General features: G+C 42.9%; 1 protein-coding gene across 1 annotated transcript in view; it reads right to left on the reverse strand.

Annotated features, from left to right (window-relative positions):
* The window catches only part of LOC119176866 (putative E3 ubiquitin-protein ligase HECTD2), a 47,517-nt gene extending 26,574 nt beyond the window's left edge, over positions 1-20,943 (reverse strand). Inside the window, exons 1-7 of the mRNA XM_037428211.2 lie at positions 20,700-20,943; positions 5,110-5,396; positions 1,256-1,358; positions 804-893; positions 622-686; positions 426-471; positions 216-325 (exon numbers count right to left, since the gene is read on the reverse strand). Coding sequence (XP_037284108.1) covers positions 216-325; positions 426-471; positions 622-686; positions 804-893; positions 1,256-1,358; positions 5,110-5,396; positions 20,700-20,888 — 890 coding nt within the window. The 5' untranslated portion in view covers positions 20,889-20,943. The remainder of the gene's footprint in view (positions 1-215; positions 326-425; positions 472-621; positions 687-803; positions 894-1,255; positions 1,359-5,109; positions 5,397-20,699) is intronic.
* Between the last annotated feature and the right edge of the window lie 713 nt (positions 20,944-21,656).

Consider the following 21,656-nt stretch of genomic DNA (forward strand, 5'->3'; position numbering starts at 1 on the left):
CCTCCACTACGGCGTCTCTCATAATCATAGTGTGGTTTTGGGTCGTTAAACCCTACAAATCAATCGAATCAATCAAGTTTATTATTGGATTTCCAACTAGCCCCATCCCAAACTTTTTCTTCGTTTTCAACGCCACGATTTATATTTATTTATCATGCTTATTTACACATCTTGTTACTAAAATCTCGAGAAAACTATGACAAACGAGTGCTTACTTTGAAAACCAATGAATGAGCAGCTGGTGGTCCGAACTTTTTAAGGACACCACTTTACGCAAAAGATGCGCGAACACGGTGTAGGAAGCCTGGCTGCTGAATATTGGGTTCTGAAACAGCGATAAGAGGAGAAGGTCTGCAGTGTTCGGGCACAAGTAGCCATAAATGACATTTAGAGCAAGGTAAGATGAGCTTGAAACATATCTGTACCTGAAGCAAAATATATACAGCTCGCGTTTCATCTTTTGTTTTTAATCTGTAAAAAAAAACGCAGTTACAAAAAGTAAACACCGAGTTTCCTATAAGCATGGGCATTTTGTCGAGAGCGATAGTTGGACCATTTCTTTTTGTGGTTGCACTCACAACCCCGTATGTCACATGCAGATGAGACAACCCATATAATTACCTGATGTCTGTAGCTAATAAGGAGTTAATAATTCCTTTTAAAACTGCCTTGCTCACGTATGCCGGCTGAAAGAAAAACATTAGCATTGTATAATGACATCAGGTAATACAAGAAGGCAGAATTGCAGAAAAGTCACCAACGACATGAAACAAAAAAGAAAAAAATACAAAAGAAACACTCACCAGCTCTTCTAGGATGTCATAGACCGCATGCAATAAGTCAATTTTAATCTCGGGATCTTCGAGCTTTGCATCATCCTGATTAGGGTTTTCCTAGAAAAACGAACTTGACTAAGGCTTTTAAAGAATATCTTCAATTATAATGAAGTTATAAAAGTGCACACAAGCATAAAAAATAAATTGGAGAAACCATAAATAAATACGGGAGAAAGCGGAAAAGACCAACGAGGTATTAAAACATACTCTTACGGTAAATAATTTGCTGTCGATAATTTTCTGTCACTTAACCGCTGAATAAATGCCTAAACTTTGTTTTGTTTTTTCAACTTGTCATACAGTGCTTATTTGGTCATCTGGATGGTTATAGTGAAAAAATACGCTTAAAACATTTTCTTCATTAGAAAAAGAAGAGAAGCATATATTATAAAACAGCAGAGAGAATATAACTAACTTACCTTGAACAGTGCGTTTAGTTCAACTAGAGAACTGAAAGTTTGTTCGTAGAATTCCTGCACCTTGGCAAAGCAGCACGATGCCCGCCCTTCTTCGACAATTTCCCTGTGAGATGAAAACGAAAAGATTGTTTGTTTTTTTTTTTTTTTGAAGTGCCACTTGTTCCAGACTATGGTCTCTCTTCAATAGACACTTCAATGCGGAAATTTTATGGAAACACGGAGTATCTTGGGGAAATATTCATATGCATACTCTATTTTGATTAAAACTTCTTATCTACAAAATAGAGAGCATGTTAGTTTTCTCTTGATTTCAAAGAAATTCTGAACAGGAAAGTAATTTCACTTATACATGTAAATTATACCCTTCTAAAATTTCAATAACGCCGCTCTTGTAGCGCGAATATGGCTTGGCAAGCCAGGAAAGTCACACTAGTAAAAACGGGTGGCGACGATGTCTTGTACAGAGATGCAATGAGTAAACAAGTGTTAGCTTGGTCTAGGTTAAACAGGTTTCTTGGCCGTAATGGTGATGTTTTCAGGCCTACTCAGCTTGTGATAGACGGGGACGTTATTTGTAAGGACGATTTAGCAAATTTATTCATTGATTATTTTGTATCCCATTCAAAGGAACAAAACAGTTCAGCTTGCACCACGTCTTTATCTGACAGTATCTCTGACACTGCGTTTTTGGCGCAAAAAACAACCGGCGAAGTTTCAAATGCTTTTTCGGGTGTAAAAAAGAGCAGGCCCACCAGCCAAGACTCGTAGCTTATTATCTGTCGATAAACACATACTGTGTTTTGAAGGAGCCAAGCCCTGAACACCGAAAATTTTAGAAGCCTTTACTAAGCCTGTAGGGTAAAAAAAGAACAAAAAAATTCCGCGAAAACCATGATGTACGTCACGGTGACATACCGATGGCAAGGTTCCGGCGCGTGTTTAAAATGCAAATAGCTGGAATGTTTGATTGAAGCATTATAGAAACATTTACTTTCATAATCTTGTTTAGTGATCAATTATATCAAAGCTAAGCAAATCAGTTTTCCAAAAAATTGTGTTAGCACTCTAAACTGAGTTCTTGTTTGCTAGTGCTGTCCCTTTAAACTGAATTTTGCGCCGATGGATCGTGTCTGAAAAACACGGTACGTACATTATACTGCCACGCTACTTTTCTAGCTTAATTTAGTTTTTAATGTAGATGCAATGAATGCTCCCTATTTAGCTATATAAGGGTAGATATGTGTGGTTTAACGTCCCAAAACCACCATATGATTATGATAGACGCCGTAGTGGAGGGCTCCGGAAATCTCGACCAGCTGGGGTTCTTCAACGTGCGACCAAATCTGAGCACACAAGCCTACAGCATTTTCGCCTCCATCGAAAATGCAGACACCGCAGCCATGAATCGATCCCACGACCTGCGGGTCAGTAGCCGAGTACTTTAGTCACTAGACCACCACGGCGAGGCTATCAAACTATAGATCCCATGAGATGTACTTTTGTTGGCAAAAGCCTCGGAACCACTGCAGCAAGCGAGAAAAATACATGGTTTCTTGTTATCAGATTACGCAGACTCCTATGATAACACCTACTTCCAAACACTCACACGTACAGTGTTTACATCTTGATCTAAGTCCGTGTTTTTAGGCGATTACTTAATTGAGCCTAATTCAGTGGGTAAAACTCTTGCTCGCTAGATTAGGGGTGAAGCTCCTTGGGGTCGAGGCTTGACCATTGGTGTTGGCGTTGTTCACCGTATCGGCTAGATTACGATGATGACGATCTACATTAGGGGTGAAGCTCTTTGGGGTCGAGGCTGGACCGTTGGCCTTGGCGTTGTTCACCATATCGGCTAGATGACGATGATGACGATGAAGAACAAGCACGATCCAGACCACACGTTCTCTCTCTGCCATCACGGCACAGCCCATGCAAGAGCAGATTTGTCACTGCTGAAGAACCCTTGCTTCGTGCACCATCGGTGGTGCGCATCTTCTACTCCAACGATGGAGTAAACAAAATCAACACGTTCATTGCTATTCATCAGTCGGGAGGAGATGTCATACGTCTGCGGGCTCAAGACACGTTCCTGGGGTGCATGACGAAAGACGCTTTGCAGAAGGCGAGAGACAAGGTTGAACGGATGTCACACACGGAATTTGCCAACCTTTCCAAAAAGATTTGCATCGCCTCCAACAAGCCGTACATCATCACCACCAGCATCGACGTCATCGACGGACTTGTCCACGGGGTGGTGGGAACTCTCAAGTTTTGCGAGACAAGAATAGGCGGCGACGACGACGAGTTCCTCATACAAATTTGGTCGCACTTCGTTAGACGACGTGCCCGCGACGGGAAAGCTCGCTCGCCTTAGTTCGAAGCGAGTGGGGAACAAGGCCAAACGGAGCGGTCACGAAATCGATGCTGCGTGGACCCCCATCCAAACTTGCGTGACCGCGTTGACTTTGGATCGCAAGACGAGCGCTGCAGGCAAGTGCAGGCAGTTTTCGTTAGCTCCAGTCAGTGAGATAACCGGGTACAAATCGCAAGGGGGAACATACTCGTCCGTCATCCACGAATACAGACAGACGCATCCGCAATAGCTCATGTACATTGCTATCAGCCGCTGCACCAACGTAAAGAACCTGAACAGTACCGACGTTACAGGCGACCATCACTTTTTCACCACAAGGAGATCAGCGAAGACAACGCTATGCTCAGCGAGTCTTAACGTCTCGAGCAACACGGGTTGCCGACGCTAACCCAACGGCATCTTCAAGCCTTGCGAGAAGACGTCGACCACTCGACTGAGTTTACCCATGGTCCTGCTCAACGTTCTCTTGGTCAATGCCAGTGTAGACGATATGGAGAGAGATCCCATACTGACTACGGCGGATGTACTCTGCTTCGCGGAGACGTAGAACTCTGAAAACATGTACATCAATGGATTCTTCCCAATCATCCGCACCAAAGAAGCAGAGAGTCCGGCAAGCGGTGGTGGAATCTGGTCAAGCTGCCAGATAAAGCAAACGATCTCCATTTACTGCCCATCGACTTGAGCCATAACTGGAAGCACGCCCCTTAGAAGCTCTCCAATAGAATCGTCATCATGACTATGTACCTGGTACTTAATGTGTCCAAGGAAAACTTTGTCACGTACATTGGAAACGCTATGCTACACTACGAAACTGATTACAAACACGGCCCCCGCGTACTTACCGGAGACGTTGTCGTGGACATCATGAACGACGACTGGCTGGTTCAGCACATGTGCTGTTACTTTCCCCAGTGCATTTAATGACTACAAACTTCCCCCCACGGTCAAGAGAACATGTATCGACATAACCTTCTCGAATTTTAGACTATTCATCCAATTAAAGATCTTTTGGCTTGCTGCGTTACAGAACACAAGGCTGTTACATATTCAAACGGGAACGTTCCCCTGAACTTAAAGTCACATACAACTAAAACAAAATCAGGACCCCCCCCCCCCCAATTTACCCCCACCGCGTATTTGTGTCATGTCTTCGTATGATCGAGTGGGCCAAATGTACGGATGATTTACTGTTTGCCAGATTTACCTCTGGCCCTTCGCCCCCTCATCATCAGTCACTTCGTGGATATGATGGGATTTTTAAAATTCTCGATGTCCACGACGGGAAGTCGCTAATTTTAATAACCTTATTTATTTATTTCAATACATTTCTCTCACTCATCTGTGGAGGTAAGTGTGGAGGGGGCAATCAACGAATGAAACGGCGAACCCCTACACATTTATAGCACTTTACATTAAACTGATCGTATACTCTGTCCTTTCGTTGGACACCATGTGTATCCAGATACACGGCACTTGCCTGAGCTCTCGGATGTCTTTGCGACGCACCGGGTACTCGGGCTCGGGCAGCAGCTGCTCGCGAGTGTAGACCAAGCCGGCGTCCTTGGCGGGCTCCGGCGGTGAGCCGGCGCTTTGTGTGCACAGGCGGCGCTCGGCGTCGTGTTGCACGGGCGGTAGCGACGAGTAGAGCGCAGTAGGAGATGGTGGCCGCAGTATGAGACCCGTGATGTAGGCGTGGATAGCACCCAGGCTGTCTGTGATGAGTGGCCCGAATCCAGTTACTCGAACCAGCGGCCGCTGAGAATCCTGTGAGCGTCGTATAGATATGACGAGTCATGAGCCTCGTATATACAGATCATTCAATGTATGTGCTACTCAAGGTGGGCTGGACGAAAAAAAAAATCAAGGGCTTGTTTTAGTTGTCAATACAATAATGGAGAACTAACAGGCAATGCGTACAGGTGTACAGTATACTCAAAGATTAAAACAGGACAATTTAGGGCTATAGGTTATGCTTATACTTTGTTACCACCGCATTTAGTTCGTGCCGTAGTGGCGTATAATTTCGACTCCATCGCGTAGATCCGGGCCAACGCTATCTTCAGTGACTAAATTTGTCTTGACATGACGTGGTTATCTCGAGCAATTGGGCAAACCGGTCGTTATACTGAGAAATTTGATGTCCTCTTTTAATCCGTGAGTACTGTGCATTTAGGTGAATAAGAATTTCTTGCTGAGATTTTCGACGACTCGCTTAGGAGGGGACATTATTAAGAATGATAGATGAAACACGGAAAAAAACCGGAACTTTTACTTGTTCGCAGATGTTATGCAGTTTTAGAAAGGCGAAGTGCAAAGGTTTGCTTAAGGATAATCTTACTAAAGGCATCCTCTTTTCATTTCATCGCAAGCGTCACCCTTTATCATCCTCATACGTTATCTCTGATTCCACTGTTGAGCATGCTGAATAATATAAATACTGAGGCGTCACCTTATCATCTGACATTTTCTGGAACGCTCACATAAACAACATCATATCATCCGCTGACAGCTCCCTCAGTTACCTAAAACGTCGTTTGCGTCACGCACCACTATAGACGTAAAACTTCTCGCGTGCAAATCCCTCATCCGATCCAAACTAGAATGTGTAGCGCCCATCTGGAGCCCGCACCATGCATGCTTAATATACAAGCTATAATCTGTACAAAATTGTGCCACCAGGTTTATTCATTCTTCATACTAATATGATATAAGTATATAATCCCTAAAACGTTTAATTGATGTTACTATTATCTTTGCGCCCGTCGCCACATCACCAGGCTCTGTTTGTTTCACAATTTTTTTCACGGTTCTCTAAATCAATCTCCTTACATCATCTCACCATCGCGCATATCTCACCGCACGACCCATCCTTATCAGTCGCACGCACGTGCTCGCACTACTATCTTTGCCGCATATTTTTTTTTCTTAGCCCAGCAGTGAACTGGAATGGCCTCCCCCTTGAGATTGCAACCACCACGTGTCCATCATCTTTTGCGGGCAACATAACTGCATATTGTTCGCCGTGAAGATCACTCTGTAACCCACACTGGTTAACCCACCCCTTATGTAATACCCCCTCACCGGGGTCTTTAAGGTATTAAAGTGAAGGGAAATTTGCGTTAGCGTTGGTCGCAACTGCGCATGCGTCGTGCGATAAGACCCCCGTTAAGTGACTGAAGTAGCAGGCAGTGTTGTATACAGAACGTCGCTCCAAAGAACGATGTTCCGGGAACCATTTCCTTTTGGGAGGAATGCCACCGTTCCATTCAGGATCGGTATAACTGTAATGGTAACATCTACGGCAGAACGTCAGAGGGATCGCGGTCCTTTTGCAATTGTCCCACGGCATTCAACAGGCGCGCGCACGCAAGCATCATGCATAACAGGGTGGATGGCCGACCACGTCAGGCACGTCCTGGTTTTCACTTCAGGGCACCCGCGCAGGGGAGTGACGCTGACAACGACCACGTGCAACAGGGACAGCTGATTTTGTACTGTAGAGCTGCTATTCTCGAGGTTTGCTGTCGGTCGTAGAGAGAAAGTTATAATCCTGAACCAGCACACGCTCTCTTTACCTTCTTCCTCTTCTGCTTCGCTCTCGTACTATTTAACGATTTGTCTACTCTGGGATGCAACAACTTCAATGGGTGAAAGAATGAGTAAAAATAGAGCAAGAGGAAGGAATACTGGCAAAGAGATAGAAAAAAGTTATTGGCAAAAAAAAATTTTCGGCGAGGCTAGATAAAGAGAAAAATAGAGAAGGATAAAGGGAAGAAATCCAGAAAGGAGAAAGGGGAAGCAAGAAAATAGACGGAGAAGGGCAAGAAAGAAAAGATAGGGAAGAGCAAAAAATACGTAGAGAGAAAGAAACAAACAAATTAAAAAAAAACAACAGCAAATATATGAGAAAAGAAAATTGACAGAGGAAGAAAGAAAAACAAAGAAGGCTGCCGAGCTCTGCACTTCACCCATGCTTGGCATCCCTATAATGTGAAGCTGCCTTAATTTTTTACATTCTTTTTCATTGATTTTTTCTGTTCTAGCACATTTGTGCTTGCCTAAGCAGTGCTTAGACAACAGCGCGGAAGTATAGGTATTGGCCTATTGCCTGATGAGTATGTGGCACCGCCCACCTGAAGCCGTATCTGATCTCGTCTGAATTAAATTCATTACACCACTAAGTACTGCGCCTTGGCGGCAACATACATAGGACGCACTGAAGCTTCTACTTCATTTTTACTACGGCGGATAATTGTGCATATACAATGCAGGTTTCATCTTATGTCTCATCGACAGAATTGTACGCATGACTTTCTTGTAGGCGTTCTGAAAATCAGGCGCACGTTAAATTTTCACGCACTCTGTTTCACACGATGAAACTGTACAGTGAGGGCGCTCGATAGGATTGCTTGAACACTGCCAAACGAACTATAGGTGTGCTTGAAAGTATTTTAATGCGCATAGCGTATACTATGTGCCATTTGGAGCAACTGACCAACCATGCAGTTTCTCGTCGCGAGAGACATCACTCACTCACTTTCCGGTACACACCAACACGTCTGACTCATTTCAGCACAACAAATTTGTACACCGAGTAGTGCGTAAATAATGATGTTCCTACCATGAGATTTGAACTCTGGGTTTCTGCTTCGTCATTTCATAGAAATATTACCAGTGGACCTCACAAAAATATTTACGTCAGAATTTTACGCACGCATGTACACAGGCACACATTATAAAAAAAAAATCAAAAAATCGTCCAAATTTAGGCACACACTATAGCCCCGAAGTGCAAGCCACTCGGTAACGAGAAAAAAGGTCCCAAACCACACAACACACTTGAGCCGCTTCTTCTCGGAAGGCAGGCCGAAGCCTCGTCAGGTGCGCAATAAAACCTTTCTAAAGATTATGCATGTAAGCACGCTCGTTCATACGCATTAAGTCTATCACACAACGTTGACAGTGTCGTCGAGTCAATGCTCAGTCAAATGTAGTTGCAGATAAGTGTACTATAAAGCCGGAGCTGCTTATAACAATACTCAAGAGTTACAAAAAATTCATTGTTATAACCGGTAATTGCTATAAACGGGTTACACGAAAAAATAAAGGGATTGCAGGTTCTTGTGAGAACACAGTAATATCGGATGATATATGCCAACACACGTCAGTGATAAAGACGACAAAGCTGCCGATTTTTCAATTATGTTTGAAAACTCGCACGCTTTCACAGGACCGCCACAAGTGGCATAAAGCCAATGTATGACAACGTCCAGTGTTTCGGATGCTGAAACTCCCCAAGCCTGATTTTTTTTTTACTGAAATTGAATGTGCAAAGTGCAGTAATATAAGCGACAACCCCTCCCGCATCGTACCGGACATCAAAGTTTAGCTTTGCCGCATTGCCGAAACACTTTGCGATGAAGCATATTGCAAATTCGAAGGGGCGCTGAGGCACGTTGGGGCTGTGGTCCGGGGTACAGCGTCATACTTTGCCCGAATTTCGCGTTCCGTTATCTTTCAGCAGGGACACCAAACTGCCACAATTCATTGTCATAACCGATAATGAGGCATGCGAGTATTGCTGTAAGTTGGTTAATTTACCAAAGCTCAAAAAGTATACGGTGCAACAGCTGAGTATTGTTATGGCCGATATATTGTTAAAACCGTTATTGTATTTAGTTAGTTCGACTGTATAAGTTAACAAACACTTCATCAATGGCGATGATATATGCATTGGTTGTGATAGTCGTGTACATGAAAAATCACTGAACATGAAGTCATTGAACAGGTATATCGCGGAAACAGAGAAATGTAGGCTTCAAGCCTCCATCCTCCCCTAAACTTTTGTCTTCTTTATTCATCATACAGATGGTTTATGCTGTAAGTTTAACACGCAAGCATTTTTAGGGTTACTACCAATACCACCGTCCGTACTCACGACCGGCTATGACGTAGCAGGAGACACGTTATCGTATAACGGAGCAGATGTTAAACATTGCAAAGTTATTTAAAAAAAACAGTTTCACTGTTGATACTTTGCACAATGCCTTTCGGTTATGTATATCAATTGTGGTACAGTGATTGTGTAAGAGTACAATAATATAAACGACAATATAAGCGACAAGTGTAACAGGTGTCTCCGAAACTCTCATTGGCTTATGCTTTATCCCACGAACGAATGTCATAGAAGCTGGTGTTTCACTATTTGATGTAAGTGATCACATGCCAATTTTTGTCTTTTTCAACCCTCATTCAAAAACACATAGAATGCATGCCAATAGTTTTTAAACTTAGAAAGATTAACAAAAGCAATATTGCTGCTTTTCAAACGTATGTTAGTAAAACCTCATGGTCCCATCTGTATCAATTAATGGATCCTGTCATTGCTTACAATAATTTTATCAATCACGTTAAGAAATTATATGATGAAGCATTTCCTGTAACAACCTTGAAGCAAAACAAGAAATGTAGAAAACCTTGGATTACTACTAAAAAAATGAAGGAACGGGAAAAACTTGTTAGTCAATTCATTAAAACTAGACAACCTCATCTCCTAACTGAATATAAAAAAACTAGAAACAAACTAGGCCATGAGAACAAAGAATTAAGAAACTGATATTACGAAAGAAAGTTCGAAAACATTCTCAATGACCCCAAACGTGTGTGGAAAACATTAAAAAGCCTACTGGTGCAAAAAGAACAAATCAGCGTCTCTCAAATTGTAGACAGCGATACAAGTTATACCGGTATATCTTTGGCTAATAGGTTTAATTACCACTTTTTTAAAATGTGGAGCATCGATACGTGATAACTATGACAGACATAACTGCAGGTCATACATTGCGCATAACTCTTAAAGTCTCCTTTTATGGGGCCAACCACAGAATATGAAATTAAATCCTAAATATTAAAGTTAAAGAATGCATCTGCATGTGGCGAAGACGAAATAAAAGCCGAGCCGATAAAAGCAGTTGTCGACAGTATCAGTAATTCTATATCACACATATGCAACCTCATTTTGGCTACAGGCATGTTCCTTGACAAACTAAAAAGCGCTAGAGTAACAGTTATCTATAAGGAAGGCGACAGAAATGACATGAACAACTACAGGCCAATATCGGTATTACCACTATTTTCAAAAGTTTTGGAACAAATGATTAATGCAAGAACTATAAATTTCTGCACTAAAAATGATGCACTTACAGGCAATCGATACGGCTTTCAGAAAAAGAAGTCAAGTGAAATGGCTCTTTTAAGTATGAAAGAAAAAAAATACTTCAACATTTCGAAGACAAAAAGTATACTCTAGGGATATTTCTTGATTTTAAAAAGGTATTTGACTCTAATAAGCATGATATCTTATTAAAAAAGTTAAGCGAATATAGCGTTAGGGGACTTGCTCTCGACCTTATAAGTAGTTATTTGACAAACCGCTACAAGTACACAGACACCAATTATTCAAAATCAGTTCTGGGGGAAATTAAATACGTGGTTCCTCAGGGTTCCACCCTTGGACCACTTCTTTTCTTATTATATATAAATGATATAGTGAATATTGCGTTGACGCCAGATATCATTCTTTACGCCGACGCCACAAATATATTTTTTTCAGGAGAGCATCTCCATATGCTTCAATTGCAGGCTAGTACATGACTCAACAATTTGGCTGAGTGGCTAAATGTAAATGAACTTGAACTAAATACCAAAAAAAGCTAAATATATAATTTTTCGCTCCAGAAATAAAACTATCGGGAAGGACGTATACTTGAAATTTCGTGGCGAGAACATCGAGCGTGTAAGAATACATAAATTTCTCGGTGTTCTTTTCGAAGAAAACCTCAGCTGGTCTCCTCGTGTCGATAACTTCACAAGACGCATCTCATGTTCGATAGGTATAAGTAGAGCAAAGCAACTTTTGCCCCGGTGGTTAAAAATTCAGCTATATTACGCACTAATTGATTCTCATATACAATACTGCCTTCTTGTTTGGGGAACAACAAAAAGTAATCTTAGAAAGCTGCATATTCTACAAAAACGTATTTTGCGAGTTATTGAAAATGTGCCATATATAACTCACTCCGCTCCACTTTTTAAAGCAAATACCATATTAACAATGCAACACATACTGGAAAAGAAGCTAGGCATTGCAATATTTCAGAAAATGAAGTCATGTCAGGACAGCTTTTATCGACAATTACTGGGAAAGGGACTAACTTACGAAACTAGAAAAACTATATATGATAAAGGTTTCATACGAATAAACTATGGCATGCAAAAACAATCTTACGCTATTGCATATTTCTTAAATCACCATCCTGTCGTCATAAACTTGATACAGAAAACAATGCTCATAAAATGCTTCAAAAAAGTTAACTTCATACGCCATTTTAATACAAGAATAATTCTGTTTTTTGTTACCTTGCTGCAGCCTATACTGTACATACACTTAGAAAATATATCCGTTTTATGAGTATATGGAACAATGTATATATCTATAAAATCCTCTATATGCTTTGCCTAACGATGTATAGTATATGTAATCCTTTGTATGTGTTTTTGATTATCTGTCACTGATGTTTGAGTTATGTGTCTCTAGGAAAGAATGTGACACTCAGTCAGGCACTGGTGCGTCTTTGTCACACCTCCTAGACAGGACAAATGGACACATTATTTGTCTTTGTCTGAAATAAATGAAATCAAATGAAAATGCATAACATTTTTCGGCATCAATACATACGTAATCTCGTCACAGATTATCTGAAACACCTGCGCAACTTCTTCTTCCTCCCTCTTTCTTTATAATGTCCGTTTGAGTGACCTTGTGGAACGTAAAAATAGTATTTCACAATTTATAAGCTGGTAACCAATTACTAATTTTTATTCATTAGTAATTAGCAATATCCCTTAAAATACCTCATTTTTGAAACTTCGTGCATAATACTGCTGTGTCTGTGGCGCTGTTTGTCATTTTCCTTGTTATTGTGGAAGCGCTTTTTCCACCTCCCGCTATGAGTGAACAGGCCTTAGGACTATCTTGATGTTGGCCGCTTTGTTGTTGTTGTAGTAGAACTATTTTCTCATCTCTCTCCGGACGAACGGGTATAAATTGAACCGAATTGGTCTGTCAAGTCCACTCATGAAAAAGACTGGTCCCCAGTCGAAACGTCCAATAAATGCCTCTTTTTCTTTTCTTGTACGTACGCCTGCACGTATTAGTAATTACCAGATCCAAGGACACTAACGTTATCAATGCGTACACTTATATAATATAAATAATCAATTTGCCCCACCTGCACAAAATAAATCATTGCGGCTTTGCGCTAACGCTCTGTCATGTCCAATCTCATCTTGCTCTAACTTTTTTTTTTGACGTAGGAAGAAAACAAAGAAAAACATATCACTGAAAAAGCAACGACTCGAACAATCCGAACTTTCTCTCTGTTAGAGGAAAGTTGTATCTTCATTTTGCCTTATGATGTGGTTGGCCTTTAAAAGAACACTGTGCTTTCTGGGTGTTTCAATATTGAGAAGAATCAATTTTCTTATGCGCTCTGTCCTCCACCACATGTAGAGTCGTATACAGTAGTCGACCCAATCATTCAATTTGAGGCTTTGTCAGCCATCTTGACGCTATTTGTAAGCAGGATTGCTGCAAGGAATGCGTGTTAGTTTGACGTTGCCAACACAGAAGAAATTTATTAGGACGTCACTCGGAACTATAGGGGCTACATCATTGTGTGTGCCAACTATAGTTTATGCCATGTGATTTATGCTAAATGTAAAATATCTCCCGCTTTTATTCCTATTCCAGAGAAAAAAAAAACGTGAAAACTTTTTTTGCATCAGGCTAACTATAAAAAGGCAGTAAACTGCCGCAGAGGCTTCACGTAACGTAAAAGCTGCTACGGAAAAAGAGCGTATGTGAAACTCAAACCACTCTAAAATGTGAAGTAATCCTGAAGCTATAGCTGTCGCTAAAAACGCAGGGAATAATTGAAGAGAGTACGCGCTATGCATGTGTGCCAAAACAATGAAACAGACGACTGCGTGCTTGAGATGGTGGCATTGAAGTGAAGCACAGTTCACGCGCATGTATATCTCCAGCCAAAAAGGAAAATCTAATATGGCCTAGAAAACTTGCCGCATTTTCAGAAAGTTTAAGCCCCGGAGTATCAGGAGTCCATAATGGGTGTTATTTAAAAAAAAAACAGACGACCATGTGCCTTGTTTTGTGAGTCAATTCAGGCGAGCGGCCACATCTTTGTTTCTTCTTCGTTCTTTTGAAAACAGAGGGGTGGATAGTTGCCGTCCACTGGCGTTTTTTTTTAGAGAGGTCAGGAGTTTTTTATATTTGTTCCATACACGGAAGAGTATTTTTATACCTGGTTCGATAGTGACCCTATACGTAGACGACCTGTTCGCCGACGAACAAGAGTGACATTGATTACGTGGCCTTTTTTCTCTTTCTTTTTTTTCTTCTTCCTCAGTGGTGTCGATCTTGTTTACGCTGTGGTCGTCTAGGTGACTGCGCCAATCGAATGTGCCGCATTCGAACAACCAATGCCTCTTGAATGACCTCTTTTCGTTCGGCGAAAGCGCGTTGTTGCCAACCCTTCCCCTTCCTTCCACCATTCTCTTTCTCTTCTTTTTCCTCCTCGCAAAGACGATGGTACACGTGAGCATGCCATGGAAACGAAATCAAATATGCATGGGTCACTCCATTAGAAGCGAACCTCGGGAAACATGCTATACGTAGAGTGTGCGCTGACTGCTTGACGCGTGTACAAATGAAAGTGGCAATCGGCCCGCTCTATATAGCTGCGTTCACCCCGGGAACACTCGGCACACGGTCCTCGACATGACATGCACGGACTTTCTCCCTCGGTGACAGCTGTTAAAGACGGAGCCGCCAGTCTCTCTGCTTATATTCGCCCGCTGTACGGGAACGCTTGATTAAATGGAGTTTCCCGAAGTTTGTTTTCCAATGCGGTGAGGGCGGAGAGGCGTGCATGAAGGAGCGGGGCTTCCTCGAGGGACATAAACGAATAGCGAGAGATAAAGGAATATCCGCTTGCGTTTTACACTTTACTATCATGCATTTCAAGTGAAATGTGGCATTTAGGTTCCCTGCCCGTATACAAAACGCCGGGCCACGTTTTTTGCCATGTGGCACGCGTGAATACGTGGGTTGAGTATGTGTATCAGGTGTTACGCCGACTTAATTCTTGCTTTTCTGTCAAAATTTTTTCGCTTTCGGGGCGATCACGTTAAAACGGTGTTTTTTACGCAGCCGGTGTACGTGCTTGCTGCGTCATCGGCTGTTGTTACAAATAAACGGAGCCATATTCGATAAATTAATTTACGCCTCCGAAAGCATGTTGACTGACATGCATTTGCTAGGCCCAGGACTTTCCTTACCGCTCTTATAGGTCAGCACCCTCTTATAGCATGCCCGATTGCACTCGTACTCATGAATGTCGCGTCATTGTATACCAAGCGACGGTGACAGATGCCAAGCATTGCCAGTGATTCGTGCGTGTCCAGTTACCTGGCAGCAGTTGCCTGGGCAACTCTGGCTTCTTCAGTATAACGGAACTGGAGTTCGGATCAACCTTTTGCATAATATATAAGGCTGTCAACTTAATGCCTCTCCTTTGTGATTGTCCTTTGATGAGTGTACCATGAGGACTGCAACGCCTCAAGCAAGGTACCCTATCAATTACAACTTTATTAGTTGGGTTGCACTTACATCCCCTTGAATATAGTGATTTTTTGTCACGTCACTTGTTAAAAGTTAAAGAGCACTGTGCTGATGTCAGAAGTAGCCAAGCACATTCGGCCTGCATGCATTAAATTTGAAAAAAAAAATAAATAAATAAAATGAAAACAATTGCGTACGCACATTCGATGTTATGCGAAGCACATTGCGGAAACATGAATCGGATTCAACATTTTCTGAAGCTGCTTCGCTCGTTTTCACTTGCCTTCGGGAATGATTGCCACATCTTTAAAACGTAATTACAGCGTACACAACGCGTTTAGGCAAGGCTACGAGGTGGTGACCGTGTTACTGGCAGGAGTAATGCACATGGAGCCGACTCTTTAGATGGGCGTTATACTGTCTAGTGTGGACGAGCTAATTGACAACACAGCAGCAACGGAAGCTGCCACGGTAAGCAAAGTCTGAGAAGCCTTTCACCTTAATGTGCTTCGTTTTAACATCAAAGCTGGTTATGCTTTTTGCTGGTACGTGTGGCATTCGCAAAAACTTGGTCTGGCTTTGCATAATTCAGGGGTCCCAGGCTCATCCTAGCTTGCGAGCCGCAGTCACAAAATTGTCTCCCGTAAGGGCGGAGAAAGTGCAAAAAGTACGAGCGTGGGAAGGGGCGGGGGGGAAAGGAGGAGTTGGCAAGCTTACTTTGACCACATTTTCTTGTAGTTAGAGTAAACTTGTGTTATTGTGTTTGTAAACTTGTGCCATTGCATTTTGAATGAAATTAACTCCAAAGTAGTCGATTACATTTCTGTAATGGATCAGTTGCTTTTATGAGGATTAATTGATCATTGTAATTAACTAAATTTTCAAGGAAGTAGTTTTATTTGTAGTCGATTGCTTATTCTCTCTGGCATTTGCAATTTCGTTTGTGCATGGAAACCATATGAGGTGTCTAAAAAAAAAGCACTCCGTACAGATAGTTAACCACTGAAGCTGAAACGTGCAGGCACAGGTGGTTTAAAACTACGCAGCCGAAGCCAAAGTACCGCTCGAGAAACTCCCGCCGAAAGCGGGCGTTGACCCCGGCGAACGCGTTCCCGCCATTGCTACGTTGACGTTGCCGTCGCGTCAACGCCGCTTCCTCGGCTCGCCGTTGTTGCTTGCATTCGGCACGGAATTGGCTGCCGGATTCTCAATGTGCAGAAGATTCTTGCACTTTACCACCCGTGTCTATTATTGTGCCCAGCTTGTTGCATCGGGCCCCGCCGTGGTGGTCTAGTGGCTAAGGTACTCGGCTGCTGACCCGCAGGGCGCGGGTTCAAATCCCGGCTGCGGCGGCTGCATTTCCGATGGAGGCGGAAATGTTGTAGGCCCGTGTGCTCAGATTTGGGTGCACGTTAAAGAACCCCAGGTGGTCTAAATTTCCGGAGCCCTCCACTACGGCGTCTCTCATAATCATATAGTGGTTTTGGGACGTTAAACCCCACATATCAATCAAGCTTGTTGCATCGGCCCGGCGAAACTGAATTCTCTCACGGATCAACTGTCGGCGCTGTTCTTGGAAAGTTTGTCTGTCTGCTGTTCGTGCGTTCGTACTGCTGGTGCCTTCCCCGTGTGGAAGATGTAGGTGGAAGATGAAGGAATGAACGACGTCACTGACCACGCAGTCAATGGCCAAGAAAATGCCCCTCAGAAAAATATGTGTACACGGGAAAAAGACCGTAATCTACAGGCCTGCGCGGGCCGCAACCGCAAGCTTCGCGGGTCGCGTGTTTCAGACCCCTGACATAGATTGCCTCAGTCAAGGTTTGTTAAGCCTAACTAATTTTACCTTGACAGTTAAGCTTAATCTAGCAATTGATATCACGTGATTGTCAATCAATAACAGCTAATTGATAATCGATAAATTACTACTGAATTCGAGAAACTGCTTTGTTGAGCTCAGAATAGCCAAAATTCATGGTCAGTACCTTGTTATTTCCGATCGATAGTCAATAAATAGCTAATTTATGACCATACAATAACCGAGAAATTCTAGACACTTTATTGAGCTCATAAGCTTAAATTGCATGGTCAATACCTTGCAATGACCACTCATTAGCTAATCTATAATCGACCAACTACCAATACATTCTAGACTGCGCTTGGTTGAGCTTAGGCTAGCCCAAAATGTCTAGCCTATAAGGGACTTGCTAAAGCCCACAAAAAAAAGCTTAGCAAACGAGCATGACCTCGCAAAACTTAGCAAAACCAAGCAAAACCAAGCATAACATTGTAATGGCGAGGACCAGCTATAGATGCCGGTCAGCTTTGCTATTTCTCTAGCATAGCGCTGCTGTACAAGCTGTGACAATTTTTTTTTCTTTTTTAAGATGACTATTAAACCTACGCACACGCAACAATATATTTTAGATACTGTTAATTTGTCAGCAACATATCAATGGCCCCGTGGATTTTCTTGATCAAAAGGTTTGTTGAGACTCAATACAAAGGACTCGCTTTTCTCCTGCATGCGCTGTTGGATGCATGCGTGATTTCCATTTTTCATACAATGTATATTGAAAGCACGGTATAATGAATGATTTACTGAAAACTTTGTTTTTGCTTGTGGCTGTATACGTCTTGTCACCATATTTCATTTCAGTCTTTTGATTCACTAGGATAAGTGTACTATCAGGCGATAGCTCCTATAGATACCATGTAGTCAGCGCAAGTCACGAAATGAATTATTAGCGTGGGAAAAGTACTGTCATAGGACAGGCTCTTTTGGTCTGCGTACTTTAGAAGACACTACAACGAGTTCACGTCAATAACGCCTCCACAACCTGTTTTTCCGGGTTTGCAATAACGTGCCATCTATAGTAAATTCAGAAACAAGCGCATGACAGCTGTAGCTGTATTTTTGATGCGCGTATAGGTTCACCGTATGGTTGTACTAAAGCTCAGTATTGTAACTGAACAACCCAGATCAGCACTGGCCGACTGCAATATATATGAAAGGATGTAAGGCATCCAAATATCCCGAATCTGCCGCTCTTGTCTGCGGAAAGCAGTACTGAATACGCGTGGGTTGGCGATCTACGATCGCAATGGAAACCTTCACAGCCTCGTATATGGTGTGCGTTTCAATTGTGAACACTCCCTCGGCTGAAATAACTGCCTGTCTATCACACGGATTTTAAATGACAGCCCCGTGCACACGCTGTCCTTGGTGCACTGGAGATCAGACAGAAGCATTATAGTCTCTCCTGCGTGAACACGATTCTATAAAATTCAGTGCTGTACGAGGCTTCCAGTATATATAACACCTCTACATATATCGTAATTGAGTAACAACTTAAGCTTCATCTAAATGGACGATGCGAACTGCGCCCATCGGTGCATCAGTTTAATGGCCACCATCTCAAGATAGTTTCTACTGAATTACTTTATAGAAATAAAAGCGTATACTGTTTCGACCTCATCTTTGCTACATTGCTATCTGATTTATGGGAAACTTACGAACTTGTGCCTCTGTTTACTCTTGCAGCTCACTGACAGCGGCTGCAGTGTGCCACACTAACACTGCAGGACAGGCACCATAATTATATATAGCCCACGAAGCTGTAACAACAATGTAGAGGGCCATTAAAGTGTACGTGTCGCGCGACTCCCCTAACTTGCACTTGCAGGGAAGCGCCGGCCGTGTTTGGTGCATGCACGACATCTATTGTAAAGCAAGCCATTACTGTGGATGGAGTGCGTGGCATACAGCACACTGCTGGTAAGCCATAAAAACAACACGGGAGTCTACGAGGTCTCACTTGCAAGAGCATGCAGGCCTCATTATCTGGCAGCTATGAAATAATTTCTTTTTATCGTCGCGTCTTGCTAGCGTCCGTACTTGCGGCGAGAATGATGGTTTGGACCCACTTTCGGATGGCCGAAACGAGAATGATGGTTTGGACCCACTGATTCATTGACTTCTCATAAAAAAGACGACTTATATATGACATCTTTCGGCTGATTTTACTCGATCATATCGTTCAAAGGCGGGTCTCCAAAAGACTCGTGCACGCACTGCATACATTACATAAAGACAGAACAGGAGTCGAATTCGCAAAAACTCTTGTTCGAACTTGATGCATACCATTGGCCGTCTCTTTTTGTTACTTGTTCACTGCAGTTTTTTGCTTAGTTTTGCGAGTCTTTCCTGTGCAACAGGAAGACTGCGCTGCGATCGACTTATCCGTCATCATTCGTCGTGGAGAATGTAGATGCAGATGTGTTCTTCTCCACATTCTTCACGTCGTGCAGTGTGTTCAGTGTCACTAAACTATCTAATGGTTCAGTTAAAGCAGTTTATAGATGGACACTAATACGTGGTTCCTTGTGTTTTTCATTACTAATTTATGCGTCAGAGCCATGTCGTGGCATTATGTGTACCATTAGATAGAGGGAAAGAAATGGCATAACAGACAGAGCTCGTGCGAATGTGCTTTGTAGCACTCACCTATTTCATTAAATTGACACCAAATTGGACGTTTCTGACTATACTGCTGCGTAAATCTCCAAGAAGTTGTGCACAAACAGATCATGAGTCGAATTCTCCCAAGCCTTGTTCGTAACTGTATTCTATCATTGATTAGCCACCTTCTCTTATAATAGAGCTGTCATTATTCCTGACTGACATTTAGCCCTTATGAACATATTTAGAGTAAGAATCATGTTTCTGTTTTTCTCTTCTCTCTCATCTTTTTATGTTTCGAGTTTCGTAACTGTGAGCCAAATTAGCATTTGGCCAATGTCCGGCAGTCTTTGCTAGTGTGTCCATATAACACATTTAAAATATAGCAGTTATACTGCAGAAAAATGTCCATGTACCTACGAGTTCTTGCGCTAAAATTGTTCGCAAGAATAAATCATTGCCATTTTTCGTGATAGACGAGGTGGTTAGAGCAAATGGCAAATGAAACATATACGAATGAAAAACCTTTCCGAATTCGAGCTAGCGACCGCATATGCACAAAGCTCTTGAGCTAGTTTGTTTATATCACGGGGCCGTTCTTTTTGTGTATCGCAGTTTCCATGCGCGAAATTTACAAACTATCAAGCAACCATATCGTTACTTAGCGTCATCAGGTGTTCTTGTCACTGTCGTTGCATTTACAGCTGCGACGCATGGCATAGCCAGCTTCCTCGGCGAACGGTTCTGTGCTTTCTGAAAACGTAGCCTGGATGTCGGACCGATGGTCGTCGTTTTCGAAGTTCGTGAGTGCGTGTGCAGAGCGAAGTCAGGTGTGAATCTGGGATCACGACACTCCGAAAATGAGACAGCAAGAATACACGTGTGCGCAATGGATTCAACTCACTATGTGCGGCAGGCTGTCGCCCGGTGCCGTCCTTCTGCGCAGAGACGTGTTTGAGTTGGCGTCGCGGTTGTAAAATGAGCCGCAGAATGGGCACATGGCCCGCTGCCGCGTCGAAACCGCCGAAATGCGGCAAGCTGGGCAGGTGAGTGACACGGCCGACTCCCGGCCCCCCGCCCCGTACGCATCCATCGCGCTTCTGGGGCAGCCGCCGGCGCGGGACGCCGCTGTTGCTAGCAACGGCCGTAACCATGGCGACTATCGCCGCGAGACACCCGGCTCTCGCTTCTTCCTTCGCCGCTGGTCCTTAGCTATGCCAGGAAGTGACAGCCTCGTCCCAGTTTATAGGCATATGTACAGCGAAGTGCCTGCACTTATATTTCTTTTTTAAGTGTGAAAATCAGCGCGAAGCGTGGTTGCCTCGTTTCATCTCTATGAAGTAGATGTTGCCGGCAACATACATTAGCACCTTTAAACTTCATTGTACAAGCAGCACCCCGTACGTATTCCAAGCGATAAACGAGGCCTTGTAGTTCATGCATTGCGAGACTGCTTCCTATATGTCTGCAGCATAGACAGCAGCTACACTGCTGATTTAAGGCGCTGAACAACCATAATTTGACCATAGGCGCTGAACAACCATAATTCGACCATAGGACGTCACTTATGTTTCTATAGTAGTCTTTAACTCAAGGATAGACTTTAATTTCGCTAGGACGTACATGTGCTAAGAAATATTAGGAACACTTTTGCGCAGTTTATGTTTTCTGTTTTTAAGGTAAAGGAAACAGAGGCGTACTGTTTCCCGCCTGCACAGTTGAGTCCACTGTAGCTTTACCTGGAAGTCTGTAGGATTGAATAAGCCAAAAGCAATTAACACTGGAGTAGAAGGCGGCGTGCACTGCGCACCGGAACTAAAAACACGCATTTGTCTCACATAGCACAATTGGCAAAATCGGT

Source organism: Rhipicephalus microplus, chromosome X, assembly GCF_043290135.1.
Source record: "Rhipicephalus microplus isolate Deutch F79 chromosome X, USDA_Rmic, whole genome shotgun sequence".
NCBI classification, from domain to species: domain Eukaryota; kingdom Metazoa; phylum Arthropoda; class Arachnida; order Ixodida; family Ixodidae; genus Rhipicephalus; species Rhipicephalus microplus.